The following is an 18370-nucleotide window of genomic DNA, read 5'->3' as shown; positions in this document are numbered from 1 at the left end:
TTAGTCAATGGAATATTTAGCAGAGTGGGAAAAGAATATGGACTTTCATTTTTTGCAGACAATGGGGCTATCTGGAAGCAAGAATATTGCCCTACAATTCGGATTGTCAGAGGTATTCTTTAACTGACTTGTTCAATCATTAACAAGTCAGTTAAAGAAATGCGGCAGAAAACATGGGAGAAAGAAAATAAGCAAATGAGTTCATTTCAGATACAGGAAACAGTGGATAAAGCAAAAAGCAATTTTGCCTGAAAAATAAAGAATTCTGTTATCATAACCCGGTTGAGGCTTGGGCATTGTGGGTTTAGGAGTAGCCTGGCTCTGACTGGGAAACACCCAGATGTGAATGTGGAGGTTCAGAGACCTCAGACACAGTAAAACACATCCTCATTCAGTGTAAGAACTATGTTCTACGAAGTAAAAGCTGTTCAGAGACCTGGAAGCAGCAGTTGGACAGTGGTGGAATGTAACTAAGTACATTTACTCAAGTGTACAAATTTGAGGTACTTGTACTTTAATTGAGTCTTTTCTTTTCATGCCACTTTCTGCTTCGCTCTGTTTTAGAGAGAAATATTACTTTTTACTCCATTAATGTGACAGCTTAAATTACTTGTTACTTTACTAATTACGGTAAGATTTTTGCACACGAAACACATGTAGTTTATAAAATATGATGTTTTATTTTAAATTAAACTACTCAAGAATATATAAGCCTACAAGTAGCCTAAATCTCAAATGATTAGCAGATTAAACACTTAGTTGATTGACAGAACTGTTTTCATCATTTCCAGTTTCTAAAATGTGAGGATTTTTCTGCATTGAGTACTTTTACTTTTAATACTTTAAGTAGGCCTACATTTTCCTGATGATACTTACATACTTTTACTTACATAACATTTTCAATGCGGGACTTTTACTTGTAACAGTCTTTTTACAGTGTGGTTTTAGTAGGCTACTTTTACTTAAGTGAAGGATTTGAAACGTATACTTTCTCCACCACTGGTATAATAAATGTTAAAGACTGGTTGTAACCATAGACAGTAGAAAGTTGTAACAAACAGCAGAGGGCAATGATACGCCATTGCAGCGTCTAGTCTGCCTAATCTAAAGAAGAAGAAGAATGTTGTGTGTTTTTATTTAGAAGGTCTATACCGGAAATGCTGTTATGTATTGAAGCGAGTTTCACTCATCTTTCAGTTGACCCTGCTCCCTTCTTTGGCCTGACTTTGTTGTTTTCTCTGTTCAAAGAAAAGAGAGCGAGGGGTCTGAAGGACACGGCTGTTGTTGACAACATGTGGACGTTTTTCTATGTATTGTTTGAATCGTGAATGATTCGTGAGTACGTATGGATACAGTCGGTGGGGACAACTGGCGGAGACGCACGAGGAGCGCGCGAGCCTGCAAACAAGCTGTAGCACGAGCTGACGAGTCCAGTGTGTTGCGGTGTCTGAGCGTTGGAAACACGGAAGACGGCCATGACATGGAGGAGGACATCGGCCTCTTCAAGCAGGACAGTCTGGAGCGCAGGGTCATGGCGCCCCGCTACAGCCTGCTGCGGGAGGTGGGAAGGGGCACATACGGCGTGGTGTACGAAGCGGTGGCCCGGCGGACCGGTGCGAAAGTTGCCGTGAAGAAACTGCGATGCGACGCGCCGGAAAACGTAGAGCTCGCCTTGCAGGAGTTCTGGGCGCTGGCGAGTCTGGAAAAACGGCATCAAAATGTGGTGCAACTGGAAGAGTGTGTGCTACAGAGGAACGGTATGGCTCAGAAAATGAGTCATGGGAACAAAAGGTCCAAACAGTACCTGCGTCTGGTGGAGACTTCACTAAAAGGTGGTGAGGCTCTTCAACGTTAGCTGTGTAACGTTATGTTAAGAGCTGCATTTTGGTTTAGATTTATGCCTAATAAAAAGCAACACATCAGAAACTAGCTGTAGTGTTGTAGCTATGGGTTTTGGTGGTCATCCGATATATCCAACGAAATGTTAAATTGCAATATATGACTACTTATTCCAAGCAGGAGGTAGCATTGTTTTTGTCGCCATGACACAGACTCGCTGGGGGGGATGGGTAGATTTTGTGAGGGAGCTCCCGAGGCACACAAACTAAAATGAAGTCTGCTGTGTTGGCAGTATTCACAGAGGTGTTTTACACATTACTTTGATAGTCATTTAACGTAAACCAAACCCACCACTTCAACAAAGTGTTTGCCTTTTAAGCCTGTCTTAATGTGCTGTGCTGGTTCCCTTTGCGGTTTCTATGATAAATCACAGTAAGGTAATATTGTGAAACGCAGAATGGCCATCACTCTAAACTAACTGTGTGCAGTTATACCTGCTTTTATAGTTCTGGCACTTGATCTGTTTACAGGTATTTGAAATATGCATCTCAGTCAAGGACTTGTTGAAGGCGTTTTAGCATCATAAATAGTAGACAGACATAATGGATACACCTCAGGTTTTTTGGGCTTATAGTGGGTAATTTAATGATGCATTTTCTCCTCTAACTGCATCTAAAATGCATGCCAAAGCATATTGGAGATGCAGTGTAATGGTTCCACAGTGTCTCAGCGTGTTGAGATTCAGATATATACCACCCACACATAACCTTTTCAAGAAACACCCTGATAAAGAGAGGCAGGGCACATCCAAAGAGATTAGAGTGGAATCGCTTACTGTCAGATAGTTAGTGAGTGCACATTCACTGGCTGAGAAAGTATAATTATTGTGAATAATTATTCACACACATTGTGTTGCATTAAATAACCACAAAAAATAGTTTTTTTTAAAGCAAAATAGATCATTTTTCTTTGCACATGTAGCTGTTTGAAGTAGTGTTTATGGTTGCATCACTGTGTGAATGACCGGTGTACATCCGTTGCAGGTGAGAGAATGCTTGGTCCTCCAGAGGAGTCTTGTTACCTCTGGTTTATCATGGAGTTCTGTGAAGGCGGCGACCTCAACCAGTTCATCCTGTCTCGGCGGCCCGACTCACAAACCAACAACAGCTTTATGCTGCAGCTGACCAGCGCCGTTGCTTTCCTGCATGAAAACAACATTGTCCACAGAGACCTCAAACCTGACAACATCCTCATCTCAGAGAAGTCAGGGACTCCAGTTCTCAAGGTGGCTGACTTTGGCCTGAGTAAAGTTTGCGCTGGTTTAGGAAACAACAACGAGCGTAAAGAAGGCGAAGACAAGAACAAAAGCGTTAATGTCAACAAGTTTTGGTTGTCCTCGGCGTGTGGCTCAGACTTCTATATGGCTCCTGAGGTGTGGGAGGGTCACTACACAGCCAAAGCGGACATATTTGCCCTAGGCATCATTATCTGGGCCATGTTGGAGAGAATTACTTTCATTGATGCTGAGTCTAAGCGGGAACTGCTGGGTTCTTATGTGAGACAAGGAGTGGACATTGTGCCGGTGGGCGAGGCACTGCTAGAGAATCCAAAGATGGTACTAAACATCCCACAGAAACGCAGGTCGTGTATGTCCGATGGAGTGAGGAAGCTGCTGCAGGACATGCTCGCTGTCAACCCTCAGGACCGGCCCGATGCTTTTGAGCTGCAGGCCAGAATGGACCAGGTTACGTGTGCTGCATGACCCTCAACCACATTGTTTCACAGGTACTTATGCCTTCATCTTCATATAATCACCTTGCAAAACAATCATGTCACAATTCTTTTCAGGCAGGATCCAGATACACAATCTTATCCCGTTTTTTATTTTTACAATGTTGCTACACAATATGGAAAGGTATGGAATTTGATTTTAGTCATTATCACTTGTGAATAAGTATGGGGGAAAAGAAAAAAAAAAAGAGTATGGAAAATATTGATGTTTCCAGACTATTTTCCCAGACTATTTCCCCACTTCTCTTTTATAGAATCTAAAATTCAGAATTTCAGTTTTTTATTTTTTTTCAGCCAAAATATTTACCACTATGTGAGTGTGGACCAGAGCGAGATTGATGGCGTCCTGAGCAGAGAATGCCTTGATTGACTTATCTAACTCTGGGGGTTACGGTGAATAAGCTAAAGTCCCAATAAGTCTGCGTGTTCCTTTAATGTGCCTTTAGTGTCTTTCCATGTTTAGTAACTTTAGTGACTGTCTTCAGTGTCTTGCGCAACCATCCTCTGCCCTCTCAGCCAAGAAATGATAGTGCCTGTTATTGTATTTACTTAAAATGTCAAGAAATAAACGTAAGTAGATTTGATTAGGGATACCAAAGGATCAAACCAATACAATACTGAATTCATATAAAATGCTCTCTGACCTAAACCCTAGGTTTGTATCTGGATATCTTACCTTGATAAAGACAAACAAGTTGATGCAGATGTAATTGCACAGAGAGAGCATTGTAATCGGAACGCTATCCAAATATCTGGAGGTGGTCTGGCTCACATTGTGACCAAATCTCAGTCGGGGGTAAATGCAATCTGTAGTCCGGCTACAGTCTTGAGAAAAGAATCCTGTGATCATGTTAAAAGGTCACCTAACACTGCTGCCTAACCCTGCTCTCTCAAGTTGCCCAACAAAAAGCCACAGGCAAGGAAATCAGTAGAGCACATACTAGGGCTGCTCGATTATGGAAAAATAATAATTACGATTATTTTGGTCAATATTGAAATCACGATTATTTAACACAATTACTCATTAACATTTGGATATAATGGATAGTGTCCAGGGTATAATCTGTTAGTGTCCTTTATGTCACAGAAAGAGTCTTTGGATCAGAATAAAATCTGTTTTACTACTGTGAGTCGGTTTAGCTTTACAGATATCACACATAACGTTATACAGCTAATGAACAGTTCCACAGACATAACACAATGTGCATCTCACATCACATGTTCACTCACTATGACCACTACTACTGTCATTACTAAACATTGTGCCAAAATATCAACAATAATGTCGCCGTCAGTGGTCTTATTTGCTAGCTAACCTTAGGAAAAATCCAGCACATAGACGGTACCTTAGAGTAACGTTACGTGAAACAGCTGATTTAACGCCCTGCTCATTTACATAAGTTTAACAACAAAACTAAATGCTGAGGGAACATTACTAAGTTTTTTCATGTTTGTTTTGAGCAGTATGCCTATGCAGCCCCACTAAGCTGGAAAAAGTTTCAAACCGTAAGTGAATACAGCGTTTCGGGGGAATACAACGTCTACTAACCGCAGGGTTAGCTGTTCCCAGACAACGGAGTTGGTTTTGCCTTTTTATGCTCACCAAACGCTGCTGCCATCTTTACTCGCGCTGAGTTTTTAAATTCCAGCGGATGACATGCACACGACTTGCCTCCCTGACTGGCTTCGGGAGGGGCGGATGTGTGCGTGCGGATGTGCACATACGTGTGTCATTCACAACACAAGACAAAATAAGAGTGTTCTTGCAAAACAGAACATGGCAAAATAATCGTTTTTTTCTCAATTATACTATTTTGGTGATCGTTGGGAGCCGAAATTGAATTAATTGCACAGCCCTAGCACATACAGCAGCATTATTTCTCTTCACCTGGACGGCACCATGTTCGTTGACAAGTCTGCCAGCTCTGTCCAGCTAATTTGCACATTGAGATCCAATCTAATCTCCAGAATGAGGAACAAGAACACTTATTCATCCCAAGTTCAATGCCAGTAATCATGTCATTTTCCAGATAATATATCCAGATATAGACCACTGGTTAATACCAGGTGTGTGGGGTCTTTGAGCATGGACTGTGCTTTTAAAGGACCATCCTGCTCTAAATATACTCTATTGTAGAGCCATTTTTTCACTTCTAAAATTATATTTGTGTTTTAATAAAATACTACAAATATAAGCAATGTCATTCCAAGGAATATTGGGAGATACTACTTAATCTCATGGTTTTGTGTTAGAGCCACTGTTTTGCATTGTTAACCAACAGAAGATGAAGCTACACCAAAGTGTCTAGAGATGTCCCAAGCCAGGCTATAACCGGTAAAGCCAATCATAACACCACTGTACAATCAGAGCGGACTGAGTATTTCTTTAGTTTCAACAATTCCAACAGAGCGATTTGTGTTCTCTCTAGGGGTTGTGTCACATCAATGTCAGACGGTGCCTTCTCCCAGTTAATCTTTCATTCAAATATCAATCATTGTAAGTGTACAAACTGCATAGTTTGAACCAGGACAGTCCGAATTTGGATTAAGTAGCTTGTGAAAGTAAGGTGTGTCAAATTTAGGAGGCTACACATGGTATTTCGATGTGTCAAATGCACATTCATTCAACTTTTGGGTAGATAGAACTATTGAATCAGACTTTGTATCGGCAGATGGGTAATATAAAAGGATCAGAAACCGGGCCGAAAAAAAGTTCATCGAGACATCCCTGTCTTAACCAAGCCATGACATGTTGGGCCTGTTGCTTTCTTTTTGGTTTAACTGGAGTTGAACGTTAAAGTCTTGAAGATCTTCATTTCGTTTTCTTTGGCGGCAACTATGGTGATAAGCCATAGTTTCAGGTGTGTTCATTCTGGCTCAGAATAGGCCTTTGGGGACGACTATGCACGGCAGCATGATCGGTCTGTGTACGCTAAAGGCAAAATTGTCTGTGTTACCTTATTTGGCAGAAATGTATGCATTTTCCTGTTATTTCTGACAATTTGATAAACAAAAATGTATATTATGTTTGAGTAAATAAAACCCCAATTAACAAAACTGGTTGAAAAAATATTAACATTTAAATAAGTCACTGGGAGAGTCCGCTACAGCCCGACCCTGGAGTTAAAACTAAGATTAGCTCTCCTATTCAAGTTTATGTTTTGCTTGTGCAACGGTTGTTATTTTTATTCTGAATTATTTTCATTTTGGTGCCAGTGATTTTCCTTTGGGGCTAGCTAAAATCATTTTGGGGGACACCAAAAATTCCTCTATGCAGGAAAAACCCTTCTCAGAGATCCAAACGGGACGGCGCTTCACACACAAGGGAGTTGAAGGTCAAGTCTGTTGCGCTAACTCTGCCTACCCTCTCTGGCGGACCAATACTACTGGGTGATAGAAAATGATCACCAACTGTGCGCCGAGTTTGATGTTTCTTTCATCAGTGGGCCATAGACTCAATCATTATGTTACCTCATTCGGTGATAGATAGGGACTGAACAGACTTTTATTTAAATAAAAATCTTTCATATTATTACTTTAAAGTTCCAGATGATTTAATCAAAAGGTTAAAAAATAATACTGAACACTGGGACAGTGTTGCTGGAAAAACACATTTTGTTATTAAATTCCACTCACCTGCATTGTATTGAGTTGGGGACAAAAGTCAAATCATATCCAATCCTCAACACATACATTATTTGCTTGTGTAGGTACAGCTAGGGATAAGTGAGAATGATTTTGTGATTTGAGTGAACTAACCCTTCAAATCTTAGGGGTTGTGTTTTTGATCATTTTTCACTAGTGTATATACAAAGACTGTGTCAAAGACTTTGAATAGAGGCAGTCCAGGGCATATTGTCATGTTAGGTACCCAGTAGCAACAGTGTTCGGTTACATTCCATCTGTTGGCAAAATTCCCATGCTACATAAAATTGACAAGTCAGCACTGGTCATTAAACTGTGTTGTCTCGTGGGCTGCAGGATAATGCTTTCAATACCCGCCTCAACCTCTTTTAAGTCTGTTATGTAACGGAGTGCGTGTGGAAACTCTATGACCGCATAGCTGGGAACAAACTGTGGCTGCACATCTCAAAGCACAGCAGTCCCTGAGGCTCTGGCTCCACAATGGCTGATGATAATCCTCAACACACTGGTTTACAGGCTAACATGATGTCAGACATGCGAAGTGTGTGAGTTGGAGAGCTATTGGGAAGTGTTTGTGGCCCTGCAGTCAGCTGCCCGGTCAGTGTGATTGACAGCAGGCCTGCCTCAGTAAAAACCTCCTGATGGTCTGTCCCACCACTCCTCATATGCTGAATAAACGCCTTCACTGCTATACCTATGTCAGCTTTACTCACTGTTGCTTAGGGTTGAGCGTCATTTGGATTTGAACAATTCTGATGTCAATCCCGATTCTTTCTTTCAATTCCGTTTCTTATCAATTCTCGATACCGACTCTTTGAGGGGTGGAGTTGAAACGGATCACATGCTTATTTCAGGGATAAGAGAGACATTTTATTTTAACCTGAAATGAAGCCACACTAGAGCGCCGCTTTCTGTGCTCCATGGCTGCAACACAACAAGCGCCTGGAAGTACGGTGGCCGCTATGGAAACCAAAACTTCCAAATGTGACTCTCTGTTGGTTTGCACTAGTGCAGTGCTGTTAAAAGGTTTCTGTTGAGAACAGGCCAATTGCTTGTCCGGTTGTATTGCTGCTTGCAACTTTATTCAGAACCACTCAACAAGTTCACACTCGACCCTACGCTTCCTTGGCTCCTGAGCAACACACTTGCCGTGACAGAGTTCCGTCCTCTAGCAAAGCCAGAGTATAGGCGTCATTTGCTAACTGTTAGTAGCTAGCTAATTTGGGACCAGGCTATTTCCAGGAACAAAAGTGTTCATTCTATTGTGAAGTTAGGGCAGGCTCAGCAGACAACCGCTGATTCTTTGCGGAGATAAACGCAGCTCCTGTTGGTCTACACAGGACCGCGGTGGCTTTCTCGTCACCTCGCAGGCTGTGAACCGATGGACCAACGGAGGTTATTATCTCGCTGAACAGTAACTAAACTCCGTGGAAGGAGCAGCAATGTAGCATTTACCGTCCCACACAAGCTACATTATTTAACACATTCATATCAACAAATGCGCCTTGATCAGTGGTGCTTTCACAGCAAAAACTGGGACACGGCGGTCCCAAGCACAGATTAATAATCAAAGCATGCACCAGTATTAGTCAAACACATTAATGGCAAAACGATGGCAACATTAGCCTTCACTTACTAATAAACGCACATAAATTTCTCTTCCCAGAAACCTCAAACCTCTGAAACGTGTGTTATTGTTCGCTTTTTCCATAGATTTCCCACGGTAAAACAGAACGATTTCACGGAAAAGAGTTTAACTCCCGAAGGCAGCAGGAAGGGAGTTAGGTCGACTTGAGAAAAGAAAAACATTGTTTTCCTCTCCTGCAGATGTGAAGACACATTCACAGGATCCAAGGTGCATTCAGCGCACTGAAAATAAATCCACTGTGTCCGGAAAATGGGACTATTTTTAGCACACATGTCTGGCGTGCATCCTTGTTAGCAGCGTGAGCCGCCTCGGAAGACTAAGAAGTGGGGGTGACGTGAAGTGTATATATTCCGGCCACCGGACCTGGATTCCCGCTGGGTTCAGGGTCTGCTGAACCAATTGTAATTCACAGTTTTAAAAGGTGCCTACTACAACGTCTGTAGTTTTTACACCTCCCCCAGTTTGCTGGTCCCAACAGTAGTGTAACAGTTAATAGGGTTCCTTTTTCAATACACTACTACTCTGAGAAACAGCTGTCGAGAAAATCGAAGGACAGACCGATACTTTTACCATTTTAGTTGTGTGTGTGTGTATGTATGTGTGGCTCTCAGCACTTTGTGGGCATTGCTGTAAAAGAGTCGGAGACAATATTCTGCAGCAGCGTGGCATTGCTGCAATTACTCAGCAAATGTCTGTGTTTATAGGCTGCTGCAACCTTCTGCTGCACAGTAATACTCAGGGTTTCAAATCAGCTTGGTAGAATGTTAGCACCGAGCAGAGCCACAGTGCCTCTGCAAAATAGCCTCGGGAAGGAACTTTGTTTTGGTGGAACATGTGTACGTTAAAAAGTTGTTTTAGTCGTGGAACAGAAAACTCAGATTGGACAGATAGTCTAGCTAGCTGTCTGGATTTACCCTGCAGAGATCTGAGGAGCATAGTCCTCATGAATCCACTGAAAAGAGTGAAATGTGGCGGAATTGGTCGGCCAAAATGAACGCCGACAGACCCCCAGACTGACGACGGGACGGGACACATCGAACAGACTTGAGTCACTGACCTCGCCAGACTGTCCCACGGCCGATAATCGGCCTGGTGTGTCGGCGCCCTAAGGGAAGGTGGCAGGTCCCCAGGAACATGACCCTGGGGGTAGGGATGCCACACTGAGGGAACTCTTCCCACCAGTAACAACACCGCTGTTACCGATTACACCGGACATTTTACAAGAAAAGTTATTCCTCACTGTCCACCAAAGCGTTTTTACCTGAGGCCAGCGTATTTTTTGAACCAACTTGTTTCTTATTGACGCAAACAGTCAGGATGTTTTCATGCACACAGAAAACCGGTTACTCAGGGAAATCATGTTAGACAACTAGGGTTGGGTATCGTTTAGGTTTTTTCCGATACTGGTGCTAAAGTGATACTTTTAAAACGGCGCCGGTGCCTGAAGCGATATTAAAAAACAAATATATATATATACATACACACACACACACACACACACACACACACACACACAAAAAGAGCACAAAACGACAGTCGGCGACATTAAAGAATGGCTTGTTTATTACTACGGTCATATGGTCAAAATTAAATGATTCATTAATAATGTAACAATAACTCATAACTTATTTCACCAGTAAATTGCTGTTAAACGGCAAAAACAATCACCAGATGGGAAAAGGGTATTTTACAATAACTTTTAATGCACCACGAGGTAGATGCGTGCATGCGTCTGTGCCATATTAGCAACGGGTTTCGGTACCCAATCCTATACACAACTGTAGTAACCTGTTGTACATGCAGCAGGTCCTTCATGACATTTCTCTCCTACCTAACTTTATTATACCCCTTTTTCACACCAATGGCTCAACCAGGTTTTTTTTTATATATATACATACATATACATGACCCAGGTCAACTGTGTGTTTGAATGGGTTAACCCTCCTCCATCTACGCGGCAGCTTCAACAACAGCAGAGCGGAGCGGTTCAATTAATTTCCCAACAATCTGCTGGCAGTGGTTGCCCGGATGTTCACTATTCTCTTTTTCAGAGCTGTAGCAGAGTCTTACAGGCAGTTTTGCCTGTAAAAACCTAGCGTTTGAAAGTAAACTCATGAAAATAAGTTTTGTTTAACTACCTCGGCACTGGCGCTCTTAATCCCTCGCAAGAGACACCCATCTGCAGACTAGAAGGAAAATAACTTTTGGGGTTTTTTTTTTTTTTTTTTTTAAAATATATTGTCATTAATCCAATAAGAAAGCAAAAAGGAAGAGCCCAGCTTTTAATGATATCAAACAAATAGAAATGTTCTCCCCTTATACTCTAAAATCTATACTAGAGTAACCTAGTTCCTTGCAATAAATATGCAGAGGAGAAGTCACTGCACAAAATCATCTGTCAAGTGTTTGTTGGTTATCTATTTGTGCTTTAGAATATAATCTTTGCGAAACAAACACAAAATTCATTTCTCTCTCCCTACTGTATAATGAAAATTCAAGTTGCTACAAATATTAGTTCTGCTGGTATACAGCTGGACTGGAGTATTCAATGTTAGCTATTCACAGAATATGACATTTAAAGCCCCTCCCATTACTAGCACTTAAGGGATATACCCATGTTGACTGGCTTTATTTGAATTTCCAAAAGAAGGGTTGAACCCAGATCAGACAACCTTGGCCCAGCCCTGGTAGGTGGTGTGAAAGAGGTATTAATGATGAGAGACAGACAAGATGCCACTTCCTGAATTTTTTTTTTTTTTTTTTTTTTTTTTTTTTTTTTTTTCTTCAGCCATTCCAAAGACTTAAATTAGCAGTATTCCAGCCTCAGACTTGTTTCTCTCTACTCAAGGTGACCATGTCCCACATAGACAAACTGTAAATTCTCAGTTTGTGCCTGTTACAGTTGAACCACATGTTTTTTTGTTTTTTTAAACATTTTAAATGACAATGTTGATGTTTTCTCTGCAGACTTGTGTTTCTACCGGGAGCTGCTACATCAGCGAGGGTCTGGCTGCTTTGAGCTGAAGACTGTGAAGATAAAGGAGAAGCAAAGGAAACTCGTGACTCGTCAAGTTTGGATGCTGAAACGGGATTTTTGTTTTCTTTGAACTTGTTTACAGTGAGGTCATCTGCCAATTCAATAGAGAATATTTGTCTTGACCTGTAGATTATGATAAAGCAAGAAAACATTCCTGCTGCTTAGTGGGAAGCTTGATTAAACGGATGTAACCATCCCTTCATCAAAGAATAGAGGTCTGGAGAAATTCCCATCAGAAAACATGATGGTGACACTGCTTAACGAAGGACATCGATTGACTCTAAATGTAAGCTAAGGTGCAGTGTGCGTACGCTGTGTGTGTGTGTAGGGGCGATCGTCTCTGTGTGGTGGGCATTTTGATAATATTGGATGAAAACATCAGATGCCCACTGCTACTGGAAACCTCTCACTTCAAGTGGTGGAGTTTCTGTTGTCTAAAACTTCAGTGGAGTCTGGTCTAATGTCAGATGTTTGACTTTGCTGCCAGTTTGGATTGTATTCCCCATGCTGTAGTGGTGGTCGCCACACTAGGGAACGTCATTGCCCTGTGTTGCCCCAGGGAGATTTGACGGCTTTATGTACTGACAAAAAAAACTAAAACGTGTCAACATCCTTTTTCTGTTGGGTTTGAATTTCTCCAGACATCTGTTGGTTTACATGGAAGAACACTACACAGGAGTCATGGTTAGTTATTAGAAGTGAGTGACTGTAAAATCTTCTGTCATATTATAATTTTAAATACAGTTTCATCTATTCATATATACAGTCAGTTTTCTATAAATTCAATTGAGACTGTTGGCTAATCTTAAAAACTTGCAAAAAGCTTGTGATTTCAGTACTGTGATCAAGTCATTATGTTCATTAACTCGCAGCATTGCCTGCTATCTCCTAAAGAATCCAAAGCTTTTAAAGTGATCGTTAACTTAATAATGCAGAATTTGTTATGGTTGACAAATTGTAAAAACCGTATAAGCCACTGGATAATGCTAGGTATTTTTAGCCTGGGTTTTGATCACTTCATAATTCTGCCACCTTCCTAAGGTTCACATCAGTGTTGCCTTCATTTAAAGCTCAAATAGTGAAACCTAGTTAGCAGACTGGGTCTGTCTGAGAGTTTCTCATGGATGTGGATATAGAATTTTTGCTGGCATAAATGCAAAAGCTATGTAAGGAAATCCCGGGTCAAATTTAAGCATAATTGTAATTAAAATTGTTTAAAAAGTAAATTTTCATACTCTTTACAAGTATAAGTACATGGGGAAAGCTAAAAGAAAAGAAAAGCAGAAACACGCCCTAAACTAGACACACTTGATGGGTGTGAATGTTTAGAGTATATCTGGAGACATGCAGGACATACACAGGCCCGACATTACGTTAACCCTCTTCTTTGCCTATGACTAGAAACCCAGTGCTGAGCGCAGCTTATTTGATTTCATGGACACTTTGATTTTCACTGTAATCTCATTGGTTATACCTAGTGGTGCCTTGAATTTGCAAGTCGGGTAACATTTAGATCAGCTGTCTATTTTTCTTTGATTTGGCACTCCAAATACATTATTCATGGTATATGGTCTCGATAATTTAGTTTCTTCAGTATTTTGGGTTTAATTGTGGATAAGGAATGATAAATGTATTATTACTATACATATATTATTTACTATTTGGAATTGTACTGTTTTTCTGTAGAACATTTATTTGTTGAGTAAAATCTAATTTTTTAAAGGGAACTGAAGATTGAATGTTTGAACAGGTGCCATTCACGTTAAAGGAGCAAAGCCGCAGAGCTATTTCTTAGCGTTTCGGGTGGATTACGAGTTCTAAACTGTGATGAATAGGATGTGTTTCTTGTTGAGAAATAATCACACTTAATCTAAGTGTTGCTAAAATCAGCCACAGGCCGTTTGTGAGGTCTAATTGTGCCTGTGATGTGAAAAAAACGAGCTTAGAAGCATGTTGGAACATTTGTACTGTGAACCACAGCTGAATGTTATATCTCGGTTGATATTTTTGCCCTGAAACCAAAGGTCTGAAGTCTGTTATATGTTGAACTAAACTGGGACCCTGAATGTTTTCAACGAATCCTATTTCTTTTTTAATTGTACTACCTCATGTTTCTGCACATTTTCACATTTCCTTTTCTGAGCCATAGTTACATTTTTCCAACAAAGACATTCCTCAGTTAGAGACAGCCTGACAGATTTTAAGACTTTTATTTAATGTCATCAACGTATTTGTTAGATTTGTGCAGTTTTCCTTGGATTGTGAATGCATCACATTGGTTTGGAATAAGTGACGTTTGACTTCTCTCTGTTGCTTTGACTGTTTCTTTCTGTTTTTCCTGATGCATTGAGAGAAATGGGTTTACATTGGTCCAGATGTTTACACACCTTTTAGCTCAACACAGGCCGTGATGTACTGAGTTAATTTCTTCAACTTCTGTGAAAATGGTTCCTCAGTTCCCATAATGTATGTGCAGTGTTTTATTGTGTAGGGTAGGAATGATCATCTTGAACTGAAGGTGAGCTAATGGTAGCGCTTAGCCTGACTTATCCACTCACACACAGTTCTTTATTCTGATTTCTGAGGAACTGCTTTCATTTTACTTTAATTTAGAGGAATGTACTTAAAATATCAAGAGATTCAAGAAAACCCTCAACATATTCCCCTTAAGTCTGTGTAGCTGCCCCTGGAGGTTTTCCTTTGGTGTTTCAATAATGTACCTGTATAGTGTGCAGCAGCACCACGTTTGACTAAACTCTGATGACGAATGGGTCACTTTTGTTACATACAACACTTTTCTATGCAACTCTGCCTTCATGGATACACTATGGAACAATCCAGGCGTGGCTCATTCTCTTTTAGTCCTCTGCTTCTCATCCTGACAGGAACTGGACTATACCACTGGACATTGTGTTCAGATGACTTGACCCTTTATTTCAAAATTACAGTCCTTGGTTGTACATGATACTAAAGCCATTTGCTTTAATTAAATGTGCAGTAGGTAAGACTTATAAAACTAACTTCCTGTCATATTTGCTGAAACTGACCCTATGTTCGAGTAGAACTACATGAAGCAGGTAATAAAAAAATAAAAAATCTGGCACCACCTGCAACTTGTAGTGTGATTTTGCAAAAATCTGCATTCTCCCTTGTTGGGGGAGGGGCTTAGGAGACCGTTTTGGGCTTTAGTGGAAAGGGGGGAGGTACTGAGAAGTTGATGTTCAAATGTTTTGGCTGAGTCCTTGATTTTTGCAATCCTACCTACGGCATCTTTAAAAGAAAAATGTTTTTATTGCTGACTTTGTACATATCTTGGTTCTGTTTCAATAAAGGTTGGAAATACCTCGTATCTGTGTGAATTCTTAACATTTTTATGACAATGATTGGAATGTGTAGGAGACGTGAGAAGACGTTCAGTATAGCTTGAGAATGCTCAGGAAAATCATGAGCATGTTTCCATGAAACCACGCTAGGTGCTAACTTTGAAATAAGTGACGCTAATTGTTTTTGACATTTTTACTGTGTTAATTACAACTTGATTTACTGCTGCCTTAGATTGGAAATGTAATTTCAGATGCCCTCACATATAGTTTAAAATACATCTGCAATAGAAAGATTTTAAGGAGAAGGCTTTCATTGTTTTATATTTTTGTAATTGTCAACAAATCCCATGAAAAGACCATCAAAGTCCATCTCTCAATACTTACTGATTTCCCTACCCCGTCTGTGGCACTCTCATGTCATATCGGAATTATGAGATTCCGACTTGTAAAAAGCTTTCATGTCAACAACTAAATTGTAATTCACTTAGATTTTTCTGATAGCTCCGATATATTTGACTTTTACAAACCCTAAAACAGCTGGGCAGCTGTAGTCTTAAGCAAAAGTTACACAAACAGGAGGACATTTGTTGGGGACTATTTTTAGTGGTGGATTAATCCACATTTGGTCCATTCGTGAGTTTTTAATAGTTATTAGACTACAATGGATCATTTAATTGTTGGTTTTGGTCCTTTAATGGAATGTGTTGATGATGACACCTTATCTTTTAGAAGCCATTTTTTTCAATTTGGGTTACATTTGGTTAAATATTTTATACGACTATGAATTTGTCTTTGTTAGTTGTTTTCTTTAGTTGGTCTTACTGGTGTTCAAATTCAAATGCCAACCTGCTCCTTTGCCTCTGTGTTGCCTTACATGCTGTTTGTCTTAAAATAAACTAGTGCTACTATTGAACCATTTAGTATGGCACTTTATATACTAAAAAAAATAGTGTATGCTAAACTTTTAATGTTGCTGAACATCTGTGAAGCATCAAGAGAAAAACAAAAGAAATAATAATTTATACTTTTTTAATCACACAAAGGAAATTACAGTGTTTTCACTCTGTTGTTATTACTAACAGGCCTGAAATACACACCCGCTCAGGTCCTATGCATGCACAAATGGAGAGAAGTCAGAGTGAAGAGGCTCCAGCTGTTGATGTACCACAACCCCAAGCAGTTGGGGGTTTTGGTACCTTGCTCAAGAGTGAACTGGCATCTCTTTAACTACCAGTCCACCACCATACTTTGGTCCATAATAGGATTTGAACCAGCAACCCTCCAGTTCCCAATCCAACTCCCTACAGACTGAGCTACTGCCATTCCCAAAAGATAAATAATTTGAAACTAAATGCAAGTCATGTAAAGATGTATTACCTGTCTGTTTGAAGGGTATTCATTTCACCTTATTTTTTTGGAGTTCTAACGTGCTCAGTGTAAAATGTGTAATGTTTTTCCACCTCCCTGAAGCCCATCACATTCACAGGTCAGAGGGCAAACTGAACTGCTGATATGATGTAAACCTACACTGACAGAAGATCATGTTTCTCTGTGCAAAACCGGTCAGGTGAGTTGACTACACATCATCACCTCAAACCTTTATTATGTCATTAATTTATTATTTATAAATACATGTAATGAAATGTAATCATCCAAATGTCATGTAATCTGTTTATTATTCTATTTACTTTGAGTTTTCAATGCATAAATTAAATTCAAACGCAATTCATCAATGTGCAATTGCTTTATTAATGGATCACAGTTAAATGCTGAAAAAGTCTTTAATTATTCTGTTGGGACACTCCAGACTCCATACAGGTCTACATGCGTCATACACCCAATTTTTAATTAAAGTTTATTTATAGTGTCAAATCACAACAGCAACAGCAATACACAGATACTAACACAAACACAGTAATACAGTTCCTATAATGGTCCTCATACAGTATACTATTTAGTACATAATATATATACCACATTTTTGTAATTATGTAGGAAATTATTTGGGTGTGAGAGTTTGTTTTCTGCAGTAATTCAAGCATCATGTTCATGCTCTGACTCCTCTCTGTCTCTGAACAGAATCCGGAGTTGACAAGCCATGATCTGTGTAATTAATCACCCACAATAGAGCACTCATTCCCACTCAGACTACCCCAGCCCTGAAAGGATGCACAGTTGGAATGTGACAGGCCAAACATTGTCTGGCGATCAGCATGCAGAAGCAGGATCCCTCTGTTCTGCAGTGTCGTATAGCACTACATACAGTGTGTTCCTCAGGGCTGGAACACCAGGAAGCAACAACTACTGTTTAACTGTTTAACCACTGAACACACTGGAGTGGGTATTGCTGTGAGTGAGAAAAGAAGCATGGTGTTCATCCTACTATATCCTCCACTAACTTTCAGTGTCCATAGCACAGTGTAACTAACTCATCCATCATGTCACGACTTAATCATCTAGTAGTGTGGCATTAGCTTGAGAGTGGATTATCTTAGTTTACCAAACAGTATTCAGCTGGCTAAAACGAGATCCCACTGAAGACAATTGAAGAGGTCAATCAGCCACTGACCCCCAATCATCAGTGATAAGAAAAGCTGTGTCACTGTCTGTGTTTGAATGTGACTCACCATCTGTGAGGCATCAGTTCTCATTACAAAAACATGAGGAGAATGCATGGCAAGATGAATATTGATGAAATTCAATGTTTAATAAATTATTATTGGACATTACTGGTGATATGATAAAAGAAATTTCAGGACAAGGCTGGTAATATTCTACATCTTTGTTATTGTCAACAAATCCCATGACAAGACCAAAAGCAACAAAGTGTTAGCTTATCTCTCAGTACTTTCTGACTTCTCTGTGGCTATAGTTTTTTTAATCAAATGCTACTCAAAGTGCATTTGAGAGTGCATTTGTTGGTGTCAAATCAGTGTGTGTGTGCACCCAGTGCAGAGAAAGATGATGTTTCAGGCTCTGGATACACACACAGTACTTGTTAGATACGTTCTGTGTTGGTGTAGGCCTTGTGCTTTAGACATTTGATCCACTGATTGAAAGGTCATGTTGACCATTTGATATTCACCT

General features: G+C 40.2%; 1 protein-coding gene across 1 annotated transcript; it reads left to right on the top strand.

Moving 5' to 3' along the window:
• Positions 1 to 1139: 1139 nt before the first annotated feature.
• Positions 1140 to 15309, top strand: LOC120557733 (serine/threonine-protein kinase 35-like). The gene is made up of 3 exons (XM_039798309.1): positions 1140 to 1832; positions 2883 to 3624; positions 11891 to 15309. The coding sequence occupies exons 1-2, from the start codon at positions 1346 to 1348 to the stop codon at positions 3599 to 3601; spliced, it is 1206 nt and encodes a 401-aa protein (XP_039654243.1). The 5' UTR covers positions 1140 to 1345; the 3' UTR covers positions 3602 to 3624; positions 11891 to 15309.
• Positions 15310 to 18370: the final 3061 nt, after the last annotated feature.

The sequence above is a fragment of the Perca fluviatilis genome, chromosome 4, assembly GCF_010015445.1.
Source record: "Perca fluviatilis chromosome 4, GENO_Pfluv_1.0, whole genome shotgun sequence".
NCBI classification, from domain to species: Eukaryota; Metazoa; Chordata; class Actinopteri; order Perciformes; family Percidae; genus Perca; species Perca fluviatilis.
This window is presented reverse-complemented; position numbering and strand designations above follow the sequence as displayed.